This window comes from Euleptes europaea, chromosome 1, assembly GCF_029931775.1.
Source record: "Euleptes europaea isolate rEulEur1 chromosome 1, rEulEur1.hap1, whole genome shotgun sequence".
NCBI classification, from domain to species: domain Eukaryota; kingdom Metazoa; phylum Chordata; class Lepidosauria; order Squamata; family Sphaerodactylidae; genus Euleptes; species Euleptes europaea.
Window position 1 is genome coordinate 67,420,995 of NC_079312.1, and position 22,011 is coordinate 67,443,005.

At 41.9% G+C, this 22,011-nt stretch overlaps 1 protein-coding gene across 2 annotated transcripts in view; it reads left to right on the plus strand.

Moving 5' to 3' along the window:
* Positions 1 to 22,011, plus strand: part of VGLL4 (vestigial like family member 4) — a 112,935-nt gene that overhangs the window by 83,104 nt on the left and 7,820 nt on the right. For both annotated transcript variants that reach the window (XM_056863194.1, XM_056863185.1), the window contains one exon: positions 20,814 to 21,036. In XM_056863194.1, coding sequence (XP_056719172.1) covers positions 20,814 to 21,036 — 223 coding nt within the window. The remainder of the gene's footprint in view (positions 1 to 20,813; positions 21,037 to 22,011) is intronic.

Here is a 22,011-nt window from a genome sequence, read left to right on the forward strand (position 1 = left end):
TGGAAATATTTGTTGGCCTCTAAGTGGCTACTGGACGAATTTTGTTCTTCTACTACAGACTAACGTGACTACCCACCTGAAATTAGATAAATATTTAGTTTAGTTTGATTGATTGATTCAGATCTATTTCATACCCCACTCAGTCAGTGGGCTCCAAAGAAGCTGCATGCTGGTTGATCTCAAATTCTGGGCAGGTATTACATGAAGATAATTTGTACTGAGCCTGGAAACAAATTGGTAGCTAGTGGTGTTGATTGGCAAAACATATTCACACTGGAAGTCAGTATGAGGTAGACATGTACACTGCATACAACCTGTGGTTGCCAACAAAAAATCCTTTTCTCTGCCAGAGGCCCGTTTGCTAGGAAGTAACGCTTTAACAAAAATATGCAACTTGTCACTTAAATCCACCTTCCTTTTAGAGAATTGTAAGTTAATAGATGTAATACCATTTTTTAAAAAAAAGGATCCAGAAGAGATCCAGGAACTACAGGCCAGTTAAGCTTAACATCTGTTCTAGAGAAATTGGTGGAAACCGGTATAAAAAGAGGGTTTATCAAGCACATAGAGGAATGAACACTACTAAGGAAGAATCACATGGCTTCTGTAAGGGCAAGTTCTGTCTTAGGCTGTTACCGCACTAGGTATTAAGAGTTTGAAAATGTTATAAAAAATACTGTTCGCACTTTCTATGTATTCCCACCGATGTATTAAGAGTTTGAACCTGTTATAAAAAATACTGTTCGCACTTTGTTTGGCCCCTTTAGCTGTGAAGACGTCTTCCAACCATTTTTTAGCCATGGCATCCAAAAACCCTTTTAAAGCGATGTTTTTTATAACATTTTCAAACTCTTAATACATCGCTGGGAATACCTAGTGCGGTAACAGCCTTACACAAGGTTAACAGACATATTGAGAAGGATGATCTGGTAGACACTGGACATGTGACTTTCCAAGAGTTGCTTCCCTCAAAGGCTAATTAGTTTGTGGGATTTACTGTCACAAGATGGCAGTGATAGGCTTTAAATGGGCATTAGACAAATTCATGGTGTAGGAGAGATCTATCGATGGCTATTAGCCATGATGATCAAATGGAATCTCCATATTCAGAGGCAGTTAACACTTTGTATACCAGTAATGATAGCCAACAATAAAGGCAAGTTTTGTCCTCTGTGCCTTGCTTATAGGCCTTCTGGGTGCATCTGATGGGCCATTGTGTAACACAGAAAGTTGAACTAAGATGGTCCATTTGTCTGATCCAACACAGCTGTTCTTAAATTCTTAAATATCTTTATTGCATACACCAGTCCCAAGCATTTATTATGCTAGCATGTCAGCAACAGCTGCCTCTAGAACTATTTTAATTATTTAATTATTACTTTTATACTACTTTTAAAATATCCAAAGCAGTATGGTATGTTGGCATAACAGTACTGCATATACCTACACTATAGATGCACAGGGAAGACTCTTTTTAAAATTTTATTCTCCATTCTGTTGTAGGGCAGGGTTGTTCGGCAGTAACCATGGAGATGACACATGCAAATTAGCTGTTAAATATTCTGTTCAGCAACTTCGTAAGGCAGAATCATTTCCTTGTTATAGACTAGGGGTCTAGGATTTAGAGAGTTGGATCACAGAGAATTGGACAGAAATTGGACTTACTACTTAATCACTGTGCTATACTACCCTACACACCTTACTGGAGAGCTGGAATAGCGGTTGGAGTGATGGACTAGGGTCTGGGAAATGTGGGTTGAAATGTTCACTCTGCCATGAAGCTCGCTTGGCGATCTTGACCGAGGCATTCTCTCTGAGCCTTGCCTATCTGGCAGGTTAGTTTCAAGGATAAAATGGAGGATTCGATAATATACCGTATATACCCATGTATAAGCCGACCCGCGTATAAGCCGAGGTGCCTAATTTCTCCCCCAAAATGGGGAAAAATTAGGCACCCGCGTATAAGCCGAGGGTCGGCTTATAACCCCTCCCCCCCCGCAGGCTTACCTTACAGGGCTCTCCAGCGGCGAGGGTGCGGCGGCGGCGCGGCCCGGGGGGGGCGGGGCAGCCTTCCTGCAATTGCAGGAGGCTGCCCCAGGCCGCTCCCGGTGGGGAGAAGCAGCGGCGCCGCCCGGGGGGGGGTGGGGCAGCCTTCCTGCAGTTGCAGGAGGCTGCCCCAGGCCGCTCCCGGCGGGGAGAAGCGGCGCTGCCGCCCGGGGGGGCCGGGGCAGTCTTCCTGCAATTGCAGGAGGCTGCCCCAGGCCGCTCCCGGAGGCAGAAAGCGGCGGTGCGGCCCGGGGGGCCCGGGGCAGCCTTCCTGCAGTTGCAGGAGGCTGCCCAAGGCCGCTCCCGGCGTGGAGAAGCGGCGGCGGCGCCCGGGGGGCCCCGGGGCAGCCTTCCTGCAGTTGCAGGAGGCTGCCCCAGGCCGCTCCCGGCAGCAGGAAGCGGCACGGCACGGCGGCGGCGGTAAGTTTCCCCCCTTCCTCCCTCCCCTTTCCTCCCTCCCCCCGTATTGACCCACGTATAAGCCGAGGCCGGCTTTTTCAGCCCATTTTTTGGGCTGAAAAACCCGGCTTATATGCAAGTATATACGGTATGTTCTCTTGCACAGTTTTCACTGTGTTAAGTTGCTCTGCCTGGAAGTGAACTGTTACTATTAGGACCTGAACCTACCCAGCCCCAGCCTCCCTTATATAATGTAACTGTTGATCAGATTTTTTTTGGAGTGGAGGCTCAGCAGGGATTGAAATCTCTTGAGGAGCAAGAAGCTGACCATTGCATTGCACATGCATCCAAACCTATAAATCATACTGATATAGGGGCACTCTCTTATTCCTGGTTGCCAGGATTTCTGCCCCAAACTTTCCTTCTGACGGTTGATTCTTTTAAGGAACATTTCAGCATTGCCTTACAGACAGAGTTACAAGCAGAATAGTTAATAGCCAAGGAGTAAAACCACTAGCCTGACTTGATTTAACTAGTAGTGATGCTTCTAAAAAACTGCTGGCTGGAGAACCCCAAAATTGCCAGGTGGCCACCCCTAGACAGTGTGCAGCAAATTGCAGTGTAATGATCTTCCAGTGGTTAGTTGATTAGCAGTTCAGTGGGGCAGGCGCATGAGTCTCATTGGTTTATTACTTCCTTGTATGTATTGTCGAAGGCTTTCACGGTCAGAGTTCATCGATTCTTGTAGGTTATCTGGGTTGTGTGGCCGTGGTCTTGGTATTTTCTTTCCTGACGTTTCGCCCACAGCTGTGGCAGGCATCTTCAGAGGAGTAATACTGAAGGACAGATTTTTCCGGAAGATATAACAGCCTTATTTCACCATTGTTTGACAACAAGTTATTTTATATGGGATAAAGAATTTTATGAACAGATTGATGGAGTAGCTATGGGAAGTCCTCTCAGTCCAGTAATAGCAAACTTTTACATGGAATATTTTGAAAAGACAGCATTAGAATCGGCACCTTACAAACCTACAGTCTGGTTCAGGTTCGCGGATGATAAATTTAGTATTTGGAGCCATGGTGAAGAAAAATTAATGGACTTCCTAAACCATCTCAGTAATATCCATCCAAACATTCAGTTTACCATGGAAAAAGAAATAGAGGGTAAACTCCCATTTCTTGATACACTTGTCATCTGCAGAACAAACTTTCAGTTAGGTCACAAGGTCTACCGGAAACCAACTCACACAGATCGCTACTTACACAAAAACTCCAACCACCACCCCCGACAGAAAAGAGGAATAATCAAAACATTAATGGATCGTGCAAGACGGATCTGTGAACCATAGTTTCTCAAGGAAGAAATTAATCATCTAAATCACGCACTGCTAGCAAACGGCTATTCCAGAAATGAAATCAGAAGAGCCATTAAACCAAACAAAAATCAGAAAACTCAGAAAAAACAGTCTCCCATAGGAAAGGTATTATTGCCATTTATTAAAGGAGTCATTGATAGGATGGAGAAACTTTTGAAAAAACATAACCTACAGTGTTTAAACCCACCAAGAAAATACAACAGATGCTACGATCAGCTACGATCAGCAAAAGACAAAAGAGACCCCCTCTCCTCTGCAGGAGTATATCGTATACCTTGCAGTTGTGGACAAGTTTACATTGGGACCACAAAACGCAGCATACAAACAAGGATAAAAGAACATGAAAGATACTGCAGACTTGGCCAACCTGAGAAATCAGCAGTGGCTGAACATTGACTGACACAAACAGGACACAGGGTCTTATTCCAAGACTGGACAAATCTACCAACTATATTGTCAGATTGCGCAGAGAAGCCATTGAAATTCATAAACATCAGCACAACTTTAACAGAAAAGAAGAGAATTCACAGTGGGTAGCCGTGTTAGTCTGTCTGCAGTAGTAGAAAAGAGCAAGAGCCCAGTAGCACCTTAAAGACTAACAAAAATATTTTCTGGCAGGGTATGAGCTTTCGTGAGCCACAGCTCACTTCTTTAGATACAGGTATACAGGTATCTGAAGAAGTGAGCTGCGGCTCACGAAAGCTCATACTCTGCCAGAAAATATTTTTGTTAGTCTTTAAGGTGCTACTGGACTCTTGCTCTTTTCTACTAGAAAAGAAGAGAGTTTAAGAATGAATAAGGCTTGGCTTCCTGTCCTGAAAACCTCCAGACTAACAAAGTCTACAGTCCACAATAGCCATGCGGATTAGCTTTGGATTCCACATGTTAACAGATCACTTCAGGATACAATGGTTCCACATTAACATACCACACCCTCATTAGCACATTATCTTGATACTTACAGGACAATGATTAGCCCATTACCTTCAATACTTTACAGGACAATGACTCAGCTCAAACCCAACCCCCTTCTGACTATATATTGCCCTTCCTACACACTTGACACTGAGCGACACTGTCCTTCAGTGTTACTCCTCTGAAGATTCCTTGTATGTGTTTCTATCCCTGGGACCTTTCAGCAAGCTTTGGAAGGTATCTTTTTGCTTGCCTCTCTTCCATTTCTTTTGAATTCTGAGACACCACCTGGTCTAATCTGCCTCCTTGGAGATATTTGGACCCATTTCTTCCTCTTTCAGGTGCTTTAAGAGGGATTCATTATGATTTTGAAAACCTTTTGCACTGGAGTGAACAGACTTTTTCACAGAAAGTGTGTGTTTAATGAGTATAGAAGAAATCCACCCTGGTTGCTTTGTGAGTACAGCTTTCCTAAGAGGAAGGACTCTTATTGTGACACAGCTTCTGCCTGCTGAGCTTTTTGAGCTGAAGGGTGCTTGCCAAGTTTGTGAGGCCCAAGGCTTTCTTGTGGGAGGACGCAGGGCTGTCTTCATGCTCTTTGGCAATGATTAAAGTGAGGTTAGTACAAAAAAAAAAAGGTGGGGGGAAGAGGGAGAGCTTTCATTTGATTCCCTTATCCTTGCTTTTTCAAACCAGATGGCAAGCCCATATTTTCAGCTGTAATTAATTTGAACTGTAAGTGCAGAACAGAGAAGAGTATGAGTGGATCAGTAGCTGTGCTCTGGAGAGTTAGTAGTGATTTTCTTCCCAAGCATGCATCAGTTTCATAGTACTAACACCTTAGCTCTCCTCTTATCTCCCCCCCCCCAAAAAAAACACACACACACATACACACACACCAAAGAAAAGACCAGGACAGTCTATAACTGTTGCTCAACAGCCCACTCCATACTGCAGGAGTTAATCAAAGGTAGCTCCCCCCCCCCAATTGTAAATAGACAGTGGTATGTAGGAATGAAATGCTGTTACTGTTGTGTGATGGTCTGCAAAATGTAGTGGGAGTATTTTTAAAGCTAAGATGAGGAGTTGTGTGTGAATCTCTATTGAGCCATTCGCATATGACTGTTCCTACACAGAGATCATCTCTGAAGTTGAAGACTGCAGCCACTCCCCCCTCCCCCAATGCAGTACTTGGACATTCAATGCAAGCAGCTGTCCAAGGCGAAAGCTCATCTTCCCCATAACCACTACACTTAACACAGGGCAGTGCACTTGTGATTTCCTATAAGAAGATTATCTTTGTGCAGAAAATATTAAATGTGTGAAGCAACGCTTACTGGATAGTGTTTCTTTCCAGAATGGAAGATGGGGAAGGGCTGGTATAATTGTGCTCAGTGTTTATCCTTGAATTGCAAGATAAATTAAAAAAAGGACTCACTGAAGTTTCTGACTTCAATTGTTTGACCACTTCCTTTAGTAGAAATTCTGCTGGACTTTCAACTCTTTTGTAGTTTGCACAGTACATAAAACCTAGGAGAAATTGAGCTGTCTCTTTAGATTTTCTGCTTTGTTGCCATACTTCATGGGAACTCTGAACAGCATCCAGATTTTTTTTAATGGCGTATAAGCTGATTTGTAAAGATGATTAAAATTTAGCGTGTGTTCACGAACTTTGCTATGACTTACACTGTACACTAAAAAGCTTCACGTGGTTACAATTGTTTTGCTTGACTGGCTTGGTGCCAGATTATGTACAGAAACGGAATTCCATCTAAAAAATTTTCATCAGTTCATCAGGCAGCTGACTTGCCTGCTGGGGATACAGGGAGTTATATGTGATTAATTATAACCCCAGGAGGCAGGCAACATGTGACCTCTGTTCTGAGTTTTACTTTTGCATGGTTCCTAAGCTCTTGCTAGATATTCGTAGAATTACAGATTTTTAAAAAATCAAAATACCCTAATGTATACAAATTTAGTTCCAGAGCCTACTAAAACAATGACTAATGGTCCATAGTTCCTGTGTGTGTGTGTGTGTGTGTGTGTGTGTGTGAGAGAGAGAGAGAGAGAGAGAGAGTCTCTTTCCGAGAAGGGAATAGGAAGCTTCCCATCCTTTCCTGGTTACAAAGGCTAGGCATCCTCCCAGCAACTGAAGCAAATTGCAAGGTCCTGAAAGCCTGGAAAAAGATGTAATTCTTCTCTCCCCCCCCCCCCCCCATTCCCAAGCTTAAGGCCCTATCAGCATTAGGGAATGACAGTGATTCACTTTCTACGTAGCAGTGTTCTGTAGACGAAGGTGGGGATGAGGGTCCCCCCCCTTCATGTTTCCATGGCTGGAAAATGATATTTCTAAACACTTATGAGTTTGGTAGGTTCGTCCATCTAACCCTAGCCAAACATCTGTGAAAATAAACACCTCGTGCATTGTCTCAAGTATTGTAACACTAATTCAGTGTTTCATTTTGACATTTTGTTTCTTTACTAGATGGAGCTTTTCTGTGTACAGGGAACCCTTGGTGTGCAGAAAGGGGGGCTTATATAGCAGGACTGTCACTCAGGCTTTGGGTTGATTGTGTATGTAATGCTGGCTTTAAAAATTGCCTTATTGTTCTGTTTTTATTATTTATTGAATGACTTCAATAGTTGTTAGGTGGAAGTCTCTTGAGAAGTATTGCTTAGTGGTGTGCGGTCAGTGGAGAAGAACTTGCATGACAAGTGTTGGAAGGGAAAGGACAGACTTTTATATTTAATTATTATAATATGTTTATATGTTACATATATTTGTTATCTGCAACAGAGTAGTTGCACAAGCTTGCTAAAAAAAAAGGGTTCTCCCATGTTTAACCCCCTACTCATATTTTCAATACAACAGTTCTTTATGTTTAAATGTAATAGTTGTGTGGGTCAAATTTCATATGAAAACACATTAAATGCTTCTAGTTCTGAAGACTGGGTTGGATCCAGCTGGCTTTTCAGCTGGTGAAAATGTTATGCTGGGAGTCATGTGATCAGCATTGTGAGCAATCATGTGAGATGGAAGCTGTATTAAGGACGGGAATTGGGCAGGACTGAGTGGAAAAGCTGGTAGACTCCTACCTATTGGCAGATACAAATTAGCAATTCCATGTAAGCTGTATCCGAGGTTGCTTTGGGGGCTCCTGAGTTTCTCTCAGACAGAAGAAATCCCCCCTAGCCTCTGGGTGGGGTTGTGTCTCCCTCTTGTCTGCTCTCTGGCTAGTTTCAGGTGCAGAGGGAGGGAGAGAATCCTGAGAGGGACTGAGGCAGGAATGTTACAATGGATCACCAGCATATTTTTTTAAGCTACAGTTCTCCATAAAGGGGAGGAGTAAGGGGAGCGAGCTGCAACAAGCCAAGTTTGTGCACATTTTTCCTTAATCATGGTTAAATGTGATGTGTGGATGCATAGTTCTTATGAAGTTTTCAGTTTTGCGGTTTTCATTCAGCATTTCATACATATAAAATGTTTCCTGGACTATATTAGACGAAGGTAGGAGCAACCTGCTTATATGTAGCCTGTGGAAAGTTCCGTATTTGTGTATAACCATTTTCAGAGCATAGTAACATTAGAAAAAAACTCAGGAAGCTGATGGGGGGGACGGGACCCTGAACTTTCAACACTGGAGTTGCCTCATATAAGCCATTCCAGATGCCCTGTTATGCTTACTATCCTGCCTGGCCATACATACTTCAGCTATTTGTGGGACATAAATGGCAGGAAAGCAGAATTATCTATATTCCAGTTTACAAAGTGTCTCTCCTTTGTCTCATGGAGGTAATTCTTTCTTGCATCAGCCTACCTGGAAAGAGTGGCTAACTTCAGGTAAGCCTCCTGTTGATACATTATAAGTTCAGCTTAGAGATAGTTTGGTTGAAGTTTTGCATGACACCTTATGACAGTACATCTGCTGTCTGGATGCCATAGGGTTGGGTCCTTCAATTCCCCTTTCACTAAGGGACAAACTTCTTTTGCCAGAGCAAGGTTCCTCACTTAGCAGAAGGGAGTCATAAAATGCAACATACAACAATTAAAGGCAAGCATAATCAAAGGCTGTTACCGCACTAGGTATTCCCAGCGATGTATCAAGAGTTTGAAAATGTTATAAAAAACATCGCTTTAAAAGGGTTTTTGGATGCCATGGCTAAAAAATGGTTGGAAGACGTCTTCACAGCTAAAGGGGCCGAACAAAGTGCGAACAGAATTTTTTATAACATTTCCAAACTTTTTGATAGATTGCTGGGAATACCTAGTGCGGTAACAGCCCCCGTATTGTTTTTAAACATATTTTTTAACCTATCCTGTTACTTAAAAATAACTTTTTGGACAGCTTTACTTTAAATCCTGTACTTTTGGCTTCTACTGTATACTAAAGAAACACTTCCAACAATTAATTGCATGTCATATGCAAAACTGGGCAATCTTGCAAACCTTTTCTGCTTCACCTTTTGTTCTAAGCCTTTCAAGATAGACTTTGGAATTGATTCATCAAAATGAAGAAAAGTTTGGCATGGCTCTCAATCGCTGTAGTTCTTCACAAATAAAATTCTGTTTCAGACTACTACTGGGTTTTTAACTGGGTGGCCTCTTTCAGGACAATTATGTTTGTGTATAAACAAATCAAGTACATCAATTTATTTCCTTTTTTCTTGGCTTGAGTTACATTTCAAGAATACAAAGAGTAAGCTAATCTTTGTTGTTGCTTTTAAAACATGTTTATGTCATCCTGTAACAAGGCCTTGAGCCTGCTCAAAACAATAACAATATAATAAAATGCAATCAATTCTTATCTGTTACTGCTAAGTACAAGATAATTATAATTATTTAAAAAACTGTAGGTTACGGTACTATGTCAGCATAATGGTGGTTGTGATCTCCACTGAGGCTTGGATCCTGTACCTAGTTTCCCCTTGCCTGCCTCTTCATCCACTGCAGGCAAGTCTTCTGGTGTGAAGGGTATTGCTTTCATGCTAGGCACTTCTTGGCTTCTCAAAAAAATTTGGTCTTGTAGTGTCTAGCATCAGAGAAATGTGAGCTCCACAGCAGAGGAGCACAACAGACAAAAGGAATGCAAAAAGAAACAAGGTGTAGGACTAGGAGCCAACCCTGAGTGTATGTTTTCTGCTGATTAAAGTCTTAGCTTTTTGGTAACAGTTTAAGGGTAAAAAATAACCACAACATCACTTTCTTTGCAGCGTGCATATAGAAGTGAAAGTGACTCAACAACATAGTCCTTTTTAGTAATTGCCACTTGCACATTAATAAACATAAGTGGGGGACCCACAAGGACTTAGGGGAGGATCCCATTTCCCCCTTTCCCCACTATTGCACTTTGTTGAAAGCCCCCATAGCCTCTACGAGTTTTTTACAACCTTTATCTGCCTCCCTATCTGCAGCTTTCCTTCTTTCTCTTCCCCAGCAGCCTCTCCCCAGGAAACCTTTGGCCATGTTGGGTAGTGCTGCCTGAACCTGGCTCAGTTGTGCGGTGGGTAACCCACAATGAATTGCAAGTGGCCACCTCATTTCCCTCTGCATCCCCTCACTGCACTGTTTCCTCTTTCCTTCCTCCTGGTAACTTCCATATCCTCACCTTTCCCTGCTCCCTTCTCACCAACCAACCTACCTACCTACCTACCTACCTTTAATTTGCCTCTAATCTTCAGCTATATTAACTATTTTACTTCATTTATATCCCGCTTTTCCCCACAATGGGGAACAAAACAGTTTATATCTTTCACCTCGCCTCCATTTTATCCTCACAACAACAGCCCTGTGAGGTACGCTACACTGAGAGTTTGTGTCTGGCTCAAAGTCACCCAATGTGAGGGTTCCCAACCTCCCTGTGCAAACTCCATAAAATCACTTGCTCAGACGGTCATGCAGAACCAAGGAACTTTATTGGAAGCTTCAGGTTAGTATAGGCCTTACAATGGTAAAGTTGCAAGTGTTAGCAATTTCACAAAGACAGAATTATAACCCCTACAGGGAAGCAGACATCAAATGCATGTTATGGGAATCTACGAGATAATTGTGCATGGTACAGGAACATCAAAGACCTCAGGAAGCTCGTTATTGCTATCTGCACACCAAGGCCACAGCTGGTGAGAGGGAGTCGGAGAGAGCAAGGGAGGTGGACGGTGGGAAGAGACATTCCAACCTGGGGCCTGCTAGACGCAGCGCCTGAACCAAGGAAAGGCAAAAGGCCTGGACTGCTTTTACGAGCCCGGGGGGGGGGGACACACAAAGCAAAAGCTTACAGACCCTTACACCCAGGGAGCTTCCACAGCAGATTGGGGATTTGAACCTGGGTCTCTAAGATCCTAGTCTGAAACTCTAACCACTACAGTGGCTTTTGTTGAGTGACTGCTGTTGAACAGTAGCAAGCAGCCAAGCCTGGGAGAGTCAAGGAACTCTCACGTGGTAACGAGTTGTCCATGGTTGCTGCCAGGCCTGGCTCCTATGAGTCCTCCTTCAAAGGCCAAAAATAGCTCTAGAAACAGCCCCATGCCTTTTCCAGAGGAGCCCCAATTGCTAGGGAAAGGGTAGGATAAAAATACAATGAAATAAATAAGTAGAAACCAAGTCTTGAATATTTGTAGTTGCCTAGCAACAGCCACTGAGGGCATCTCTTTCTTAAAATTGCAGGTGCTCCTTTTATCATTTTGGAGGGGTTTAACCCTCATGTTTTTTTATTTCAGATTTTTCTGCAAAGCTGGGGCTTTTCTCAGTTTTGTAGTAGGATATGTCATGTCTGCCCATGGCCCCAATCTCCAAATTTGTATTAACATTGAGAATTAGATACATTGATTGAACCCCAAATACAACCAATTAAAGTTTCTTCCTGTAAACAGAAAAGTACCCGGGGCATTGAACAGTTCTTCAGAAATCATCTAATTTTGATAAGAACATAAGAAAGGCCCTGCTGGATCAGACCAAGGCCCATCAAGTCCATCAGTCTGTTCACACAGTGGCCAACCAGGTGCCTCTACGAATGATGTTGTGGTGTTCTTCATAACACTATATTACAAAAGTCCCATTTTTAAAAAAAAACTGTTCCAGAGAAGCACTGAAGAGAAGTGTTATACTTGTCCCTAGGTTGGCACAAACAGTGGTCTTCACTGGAGGACTTTCACTTCACCAGCAATAGGTATGTGGTTTTAGTAGAAAAATAGCTTCATGTGATACCAAAAACATTAGTGATTCAGTAATGATAAATGTTTGAAAAGGCTCTTGGTGTTGTCAAACACCACTGACTTCTGCCACCACAACCACCCCTTTTTGGTGACATCTTACTGTGCCAAATTGCTTTAGAATTTGGCTTAGGATGGTGAATAAACCCCAAATAAAAGGTTTGTAGTTTGTCCATGCTTCCCTTAAAGGGTTTAAGTTACAAACATGTCATCTGAAGAGGTTGGTAGATGAGACTTACTGTGTTAGAGCAGTCTATCAGGATGTAGATCATGTGTCATTTTACATACAGCTTATTTGGAATACTAGCTGGATTTTGGGGGCATGCTTAGGCAACTTTCAGTAGCTCTTACAATAAATTTGTTTTTTGCGAGTTAAATCCTTTTTATTATAAAAACATTTCCTTGCATACGTGGGGTATATATCTCAGTATTTAGCCAGGGGTGATTTTACAGATCGAATATTGCTCATTGGCCTTACGTAGGCGTTGTATTACTTGGCATTGAATTACTTTGATGGTAAACTGGTAAAGGAATTACTCACTTCCTCCTTCAGAGTTCTAATCATTTATGTTAGAAACAAACAGTGTAATAAATGGCTCCTTTTCCAAGCTTTTGAGGTTTCTGGATGAAGTCAGCAAAGAGGACTTCTAGTTGGCTTAAAACAAACAACAACAACAACAACAAAAAGACACCTTGTCTCCAGAAGCTTCCTTTCCTGTATACCACATATAGATTTCTGTTTGGTTTCATTCTTGTGTCTATTAAAGTATTTCGTACATTAAAGTTGGACTATCTCCACAGTTGATGCACAAGCTAGGGAAATGTATTTGTCCAGCATGCTAGGTTATACCTAAATCCAAAAAAAATGTCATTTAATTGACCATTGAATAAGCTTCTGGCTTGAACACTCTGGGTGCCTTTTCAACCTGGGGCTGAATATGAAAAAAACCATCTGCTTGTCTCTTTATTAATGTGACAATGGGGGAAGAACTAGATTTTCCCCCAGCCATGGTATGGAAGTTATTGATTGTCCCAAGTTTAGTTGCACATTGTAGTCCTGACAGTGTACATTCTTGTGTGTGCTTGTAATAATAAACAGAACCTGTTTGCTTGACTCTGTAAGAAAGGATGAATGGGTAATGTGATTCCCCCCCCCCATTTTGAGTTGGGTATCTGGTCAGAACAGACCAAATTTCAATTTCCTTGCTAAAACTGGAATGCTTAATGGTTGCTAAAACTTATTTGTTCCCAGAAAAATAAATTCAGTCTGGAAGACATATTTAACTATACATTTTACACAGAGGTCACTGACAAAGATATTGGCCTGCCACAGGCTTTTTGAGAATAATCCTTGAAATAAGTTTTATAGTAAAGCTGGGAATTGGGGGGAGTTAAAGCAGTATATGGAAATAATTACCACATCTCAAAAGGATGGTGTAGGGATGGAGAAGGTGCAAAAATGGGCAACAAACATGATCAAAGACTAAGATTTTTGGAGTCTTTTGGTAGAAAAAAAGATAACAAAGGAAGTGTAATAGAGAATTATAAAATTTGTGGTCTCTGTGCATCACACTGGTGGGATGTGAGTATGGACAAAATAGAGGGGAAAATGACCCAACCTGACAAAGCTGGGTACCCAAAAGGTTGGGTGAAATAAAATGCAATTAACCAATAAATTATATTTATTACAAAGTGCTATGCAGATATTAAAAACAAGCCCTTATGTCAACAAATACAGGGTTAATAATCTAAAACCACATTCCAAACATGATTCAGCCGCCAGGCCTTCTTCAGTGGTCTAGTATATCATATTATGCATACATAAACTTTCATTAACAAATAGAACGATTTTATATCAACCTGGGTGTGTATTATAAGGTGTATTCCAAGTGGACTATGCTACCAGAATGTTTCTAAACTATGTTTTGAATTGTAAAAGTGCACGTCCAGGGAATGTAGTTTGATTATTTCTTTCTGGAACGGGCTGGCATTACATTCAATATGTGCATATTAGTATCAACCAAGAAAGACAGGGATGTGAGTACGCACGGAATTGATTTGGAGAAACTTGCAGAACTAAGCTTCATGTGCTAAGAATTTTATTGTTAGGGGCCAAGGGCTTTAGCCTCTGTGCTCCTGCTGGGGACTTTCTAGGCCAGGGGTGGGGAACCTTTTTCCTGCCAAGGGCCATTTGCACATTTATGACATCATTCAGGGGCCATACCAGGTGTAGATCTCCCGGTGTGTGTGGGGGGGGGAGAGGCTAGGGTTGCCAGGTCTCCAGCCACCACCTGGAGGTTGGCAACCCCAGGGGAGACCACACAGAGCAGGCCTGCACGGCGCCCTGCTCCCCCACTCCCAGGTGGGAGGGCAGCCAGCGGTGGGCCCGAGCAAATGAGGCAAGGCAGGAAGGGAGGAAGGAAAACAGAGAAAGAGGAAAAGGGAGGGAGGAAGAAAGAAATGGAGAGAGGGGGAGAAAGAAAGAAAAGGACAGAGGGAAAGAAAGAAAAGGACGGAGGGAGACAAAGAAAGAGACAGAAAAAGAGGGAGAAAGAGAGGGAAAGGAGAAAGAGTGACAGAAAAAGAGGAAGAAAAGAGAGAAAACTGTCCATCTATCTGAAATTATTACGCTTATGTACCTATCTGAAATCATTACACTTATTAGCCATACAGAAATTGTTTTGCTGTTTTACCGTATATACTCGCGTATAAGCCGAGTTTTTCAGCCCAAAAAAAGGGCTGAAAAAGCCGGCCTCGGCTTATACGCGGGTCAATACGGTAGGGGAGGGGAGGGAGGGGGCAACTTACCGTCGCCGCCGCCACCGCTGCCAGGCCCATGCGGCTTCCCCTGGCCAGGAGCGCCCTGTGAGGGCCTCCTGCGGCCCCTGCTGCCGGGTGTGCCCGGCTCCACCCGCTCTGGAAGCCTCCTGCGGGGGGCCCGCCGCCGCCACCACCGCCTTCGCCTGGAGCCCTGTCAGGTAAGCCTGCGGGGGGGGGAGGGGTTATAAACCGACCCTCGGCTTATACGCGGGTGCCTAATTTTTCCCCATTTTTGGGGAGAAATTAGGCACCTCGGCTTATACGTGGGTCGGCTTATACATGGGTATATACGGTACTTATAATTAAACTCTATTTATGTGTAAGAGAAACAACAATTTTGTTTAAAGGATGCCCGTTTACCTCAAAGCCCCCCATACACTGACCATTCTGTCATTCTACCATATACACCTCAGAACACTAAAAAGAGGTGACTTTACAGAGGTTACACATATAAGGGGTCTCACAGAAAACGTAAAACATTACATAGGCATTTGCTTGGTCATTGTGGGAAATGGGGTTGCTGTACTGGGTGGACCCATTAGTCCAATCCAACTGGGCTGCTTATTTGAAAATGGGCTACTGGAGTTGCAGTAATTTTAAATTAAGAGTAATAATTTAATCTTCTTAGCTTAGTAAAAGTAGAACTTGAATGAGTTTTTAAAAATTGCTGGTAATGTGGTGGGTGGAATCCTGAGGTAGTAGAATGGACAACACAACGTCAGATGGCACCACTTCAAACTTGCTTTTGTCATGGTGTTGAACTAAATGTATAGAGACCAGTTGTAATATTGTTATTTAATTGTTTGTTTGTTTAATTCATTTATACCCTGCCTTTTCCCTCCATTTTAACCTCATAACAACCCTGTGAGGTAGGTTAGGCTGAGAGTGTCACTGCCCCAAAGTCACCCAGTGTGCTTCCATTGCACAAGCAGAGATTCAAACCTGGGTCTTCCAGAGACAAGTCTGACACTCTTAACCATTACACCACACTGGCTCTCTGCATTGGGTCAACATTTATTAGCATAATATATGCATGGTTGAACTTTGATAGTTGTGTTTAAGGGCTATATTCATTTTCTTTGCACATTGGCATTAATTCAAGTTGTCTTCTTTGACTTTGGATTTTACTTCTTATTTTGCATAATTGCTTTAATCAAATAAAGCATGTATCACATGGAAAGGTACAATTAACTTCAGTTGGATTGGGATACTCTGTTTTAAAACAGTTAAAAAAACAAGTTCTGAGTGTTACAGCAATATTAGTACAGGTTTTGAGTCTGTCACCTGGTCCCCTTTGGTGAGCGAGAATAGTCTCCCAGCAGCCAAGTAGTCAGTTCCTTCAAAGTCTGTCTTTTTTTCAAGTTTGCTGATTGAAATAGTTCTGAAATTGTTGGGGTGGGGGGAGTGGTCTCAACCAGCTTGTATGGCAACCCATAGGATTTTCAAGGTAAGAGTCATTCAGAGGTGGTTGGCCATTACCTGCCTCTGCGTAGCAACCTTGGACTTCCAGGGCGGACCTTGCATAGCTTATGAGAATTGAGCTAGCCTGGGCCATCCAGGATTTTAATTGTTAGATTTAATTAGGATTTAAATTGTTAGAAGTGAAATATTCATGATCTTAATGTAGCCAAATTGAATATACACTTTATACTAAAAAAAGACTGTGATGTTAGCTTTTTCTCAGCAGTGCTTTTGGATGCTACTCTGTAAAAGAGCTGGACACTGGAAATGATCTTAAGGGAACAGTCCCTTTCTCTGGGCCTCTCTCCTTTTCCTCTTTCCCCCTTTTCCTTAAACAGTTGGCAAAGCTTTCCTGTTTCTCGAAGATGGGTGTGAATTACCCATTGCTCTGTTCCAGTAAACAGAACAGCAGCATTAACAGTTCTACAACACAAGAACCATTTAAGGACAATGTGTTGTAACCACCACTTGAACCTTTTAATGCACAGGCACAGGACTTTGCTTTCAATTAACAAAGATGAAAATCGGCTGCAGTTCGGTTCTAACAGTCAGGATGTGTGTGGTTTTGGTATGTCGTCCATCTAAGCACATGATGCTCGGGTAAGCAGTGGAGCCTAGTTATGATTCACTGGGGAGAATCATGGAAAACAATGTCTTTTTTAAGCACAGTGAAAATGAAAAGGTTTGAGCAATACATGAGTGTGTGAGAGAGAGCTTCAGCTGTTTCGTACCTAATGGTTTATACCCAGCACTTCTGTTTCATCTATTCAAACAGGAAACTTATGCTTATATTTATGTTTGATATAGAATTACCAAAATCAGGTAATAAGTTGGTCATTTGTAAGACATTCAGAAATCTGGAGCTTTTTCTGAGAGGCAAGTTGGAATTATAAATCCAAGTACTGGAAGGTGACAAAAGTGATTTCAATGAAAGCCCTTTTATTAGGACCTACCAATGTGTGAACTTTTAAGTTACTCAGAACTTTTTCTTGGAAAGGTTAAAATAACAATAAAAAGCAGAGGATGTTTGGTGAAAAGGCATCATTTTCAGCTGTCTGTACTTTATTTCAGTCTTACAATGGTAGTAGAGGAAATTTTTGTATACTTCATTAGGATAGAATCCTGCGTTGTGTTAAGGTTTTCAGGTTACAAAGATATGACAAGGCAAAGAAACAATGGATGAGTTTCCTTTGGAAGTATCAAAGTAGTTGTTAGTTTAAAAGGTAAAGGTCCCCTGTACAAGCACTGGGTCATTCCTGACCCATGGGGTGACATCACATCCTGACGGTTACTAGGCAGTCTTTGTTTACGGGGTGGTTTGCCAGTGCCTTCCCCAGTCATCTTCCCTTTACCACCAGCAAGCTGGGTACTCATTTTACCGACCTCGGAAGGATGGAAGGCTGAGTCAACCTTGAGCCGGCTACCTGAAACCAACTTCCGTTGGGATCAAACTCAGGTCATGAGCAGAGCTTGGACTGCAGTACTGCAGCTTACCACTCTGTGCCACGGGGCTCCTAGTTGTTAGTTTTTTAGTTGTTAGTTACGTCTGTCTTAACCGTGATTCAAACTCACGTCTGTCTTAACCCTGATTCAAACTCACAAGTCCCTTGTAAGGCGAGAACAGATACAATAAAGAAAATCTTCACCTACCTTAGGCTAAAGCTATCGCTAAAGAGTTTCTCAAGAATGCTGATAGTGCCAACTGGCAAGGCTTGGTAGCAGACAGTTTATTCATTGGCAAAACCACAGAACTCATGTATACAGTGTTGAGCTGAGAGGTCGAAGCCAAATCTTTTTGGCATGATACAGGAGCTTTTGGAGTATGTATGTGTTCGTGTGTTTATATATATAAATGGAGAAGGAGCTTAGACACACACACACACACACACATATGTTCCTTTTCCACTTATTTCATGCCTTTATCCATTTAACTAGTTGCAGTGGTGATCTGTGCTACCACTGGATGTCATCTAAAAATATTTCAGGGTACTGTCTCTTCCAGACCAGGCTTATGGGTAGAGAGCAATTAAAATGTTACTCCAGTGGGTTCCTGCTACAGTTATGTAACTATTTCTTTTGTATCGCACATTTTTGGATGATATCTCCATATTATACTGCAATCACTGACTGTATTACAGATGTACTTCAGTTTCTTTGTATATTTTTTGAAGGGGTCAGAACCTGTTCTAATGATGTTGAGAAATGAGTTGGTGTTTTTTTTTTTGTTACTATTGCTTGGATGTAGAGTTCTGACAGTTATTATCAGCAAACAAGTGTTCATGCTTATTTGATGCTACAGCTTATTTGAAGGAGACATCTATTTACAAATAAGTCCCAAATGTGCTGCTAATTTACTAACAACTTTTTTATTCACTGCAGTTACAACACATAATTAGTATTTCAGTGAAAAACCTTTTTTTTATGGAGGTTAGGTTGAGCTGCTGAAATAAATATAACTCTCAAAAGTCTGTATAATACTGGAAAAATATGTCTAACATGTCGCCCTATGGAAATAATGGATTGGCCTTTATCTGGATTCTGTAAGTGGATACTGTACTAAGAGGAATACCCAACAAGAGATGGATTGACTCAATAAAGGAAGCCACAGCCTTCAATTTGCAAGATCTGAGCAAGGCTGTCAAAGATAGGACATTTTGGAGGACTTTCATTCATAGGGTCGCCATGAGTCGGAAGCAACTTGATGGCACTTAACACACACACACAAGTGGATACTACGGAATCCTCCTCACTATTGCACTGGCATTACTGGCTATCTGTGAGCCTCTAATCCTTTCTGCTATACTGTTTTCCGTGGTAGATTTGCCTCTTCATGTTTCTGTTTGTGAGGAATGGTGAGGGAAATGCAGGCATGATACAAATGGCTAGTCTTAACTTGTTGGAGGGCTGTTTTAGATCATGACAGGGTGGTTGAATACGCTCCCGATCCCTCACTAGTTCTCCATTAAACCAAAATGATCTGTAAAGGATCTCCATCATAAAGTATAGTTTGGTAAATGTGGCAAATAGGTGATCTAGAAATATATTCATCATTCAAGTGTGCTAATCAGAAAGTTGGTATTGACTGCAGTTCATGTTGAAAGTACATTCTGTTGCAAACCTACCCAGTGTGTGGACTTGCTACTTAACTCTCCCACTTAGTACAGTATACCCCCATGTTTCATGATCTGCACTATTACCTTTGCCCAGACCATTAACTCAGGGCCCAACAAATCCCAAGTGCCATGGTGCTTAGAAATTTCATTTTGGCACCTAGTGTTTTCAACAGTCATGTATTGTAAGTGAATCTTTGTGATTCTCAGTAGAAATACTAAGCTTACTTAGGTGAGGGATAGAGGTTAGCTTTTTGTCATGGTGATAACCATGGTTACCCCATATTGATTTATATATTACAGTGTTACCCCATATTGATTTATATATTACAGTGCTTTTGTTAATAGCTTTTAAAAAAACGAGGAGCAATGGTGAGATTTAGGATTAGCTTTTGTGGTAGTGATAATTAGCAAGCATGGTCCTTAAAATATAAAACACCGAAGGCTTGGAAAATAAGACTGGCTCCTAAAGTTTTGGGGTGGCTCTTAAAGCCAAAGAAAATTTGTCAAACTCTGCATTTTGTTTTGACATTGTGTCCATTGCTGGCATAGAGAAACCTAGGGAAGAGTCTACCATCTTTTAGTGCCGATTATACCTGGTTATTATGTAATCATTATGTATGTTATCTAACAGTTAGTACCTGTGTGTTTGTTTTTCTCTTCCATTTTTGTGTATTTCCCCTTTTTCTGTCAGGTGTACTATTATACTATAGGCAATTATTTTGAAATGCAATCTGCCTTGAATGTGCAGGGGCAGAAAATGAGGTATTTAAATGTAAGAAATAAGCCATCCTTTCTCTAGATCTTTCTACTGGTTAATGTTTCCACTGACTAATGTTTCCACAAAGCAATAGTAAGGAGGGCTTATGGCAGCTCTCTGGTATAGCACTTCTTTCCCTTTCCTCCCTCTTAGCCCACAGTTGTTGTAAAACAAGTACTTCAATCCCCTCCTCCTTCGCCTACCAGGACACATGCTGGCTTAGGCTCCCAGCCTTCTCACACTCAATGAAAGTGCCTTATTCGAATAGGGGATGGAAAGCAGTAGATTTTATGGTGTTCTCAGAGGGAGGCTTTCTGTTCTTAACAAAACACGAATCAAGCATAGTTTAAAGTTTCATGCACTTTGATTGCATCAGTCAGGTAAAATGAGTCTATGGCAGTAGATGGCACGAGCCAGAAATAATTTCTTCAGAACATTTTCATGGGGTGAGGTGTTGGATGTGCACGATGTGGACAATGTATTCCTCTATTTCTTTGTGTATTTCCAAAAAGGTTACTTGAACTTAACAAATATCTTTATTCCTTTTTCTTTCTTTTTTTAAAGATTGTTCCTGTAGTGCCAGTTTAGCAGGTGAATGATTGTGTGTGCGTTCACTTGCTTGATTAATATCAACATATGAACAAAAGGCATGCTGAAATATTTCTTCTGACTGGACTCCCTAAAAAAAATGTTTGATGACCTGCTTGTTTTCTCATAGAATGAAGACTGCCAATGGGGATTACCGGAAAGAGCACAGAGAAAGAAGTCGCAGTCCAATTGACCGGGCCGCTGCACCAACAGTGAGCATTCATGCTAATCACATGTATGCCTCAATCCCAAGCTTAACTATGGATCAACCTCTAGCACTGACCAAAAACAACATGGATGCTACCCGGTCTATGAGCATCACTTCAACAATGACGTCGGTGGAACGGCAGCAGGTACTTGGCATCTTGATTGCTACGATGTGCATTCTGCTGAGGGTCTATCATGCATATATTTAATATGTAGTTTTCCTGGAAAATATTATGTGCATAGTTGTGCAGGTAATTCTGACTTCTGGAACGTAGTTATGTTTCCTAGCTTCTCCCTGGTTGTAACTTCACACGCACATTAATGTAGTTTGCAGTTTTTTCAAAGGTTTAAATCAGTTGCAGACTGTATCTCTGAGAAATCTGGTTCAGGCTTTCCTAAGGAGCAGCGCAGCCTGATAGTGACTAGAAAACGATTCGTTTCTGTCTTCACACAGTACATGGTAGTCCATTGCTTGGTTGCCCAATCTTCCAAGGCAGAAGAGGCCTCCTGTAGCTTTCCCTCTGCTCTGTGAGAGGGGAAAGGAGCAGGATCTGCCGCTGCCCCACACCAGCTCCCTCAGCAGCTGTAGCTGTCTTGGGAAAGCATCGATTCCTTGTATATGAGTGAATTCCCCTGAGCAGGGGAACAAGGAACTGCTGCTTTCAAAAGACTCCCCTGTTTTTATGCAAACAACAGATAAGATGGTTCACAGACTTCACAGCTTCATTTTGCAAATGGGAGTATGATTAAAATGTTCCCAATATTTAAAAAAATAAAAACCCTCCCTTTACATGTCGGAAAATATATTCTTACAAAGCAGAACAATGTTGACTCTTGCTCTTTTTCCTCCCCTCTCAGACAGGGCAGAGGTAGATCAGTTTCTAGGAACTTTTTTGAGCCAGGAGATTAGTGCAAAGGTGATGCCTCCCTTCTTCAGAGTTGCAGACATCTGGCTAAGGGACCCATCTATATGTCTGAGGGATAGTTTGAACTTGGATTTTTTTTGGTGGGGGGTGCGTTATCTCACCATTGACTTTTCAAAAGACCGATGTTCTGTGAAAAATGTTTATGGTTTTGGGAAATCATTGTTTGTTGAGATGTGAGACAGAGACCTATGAGAG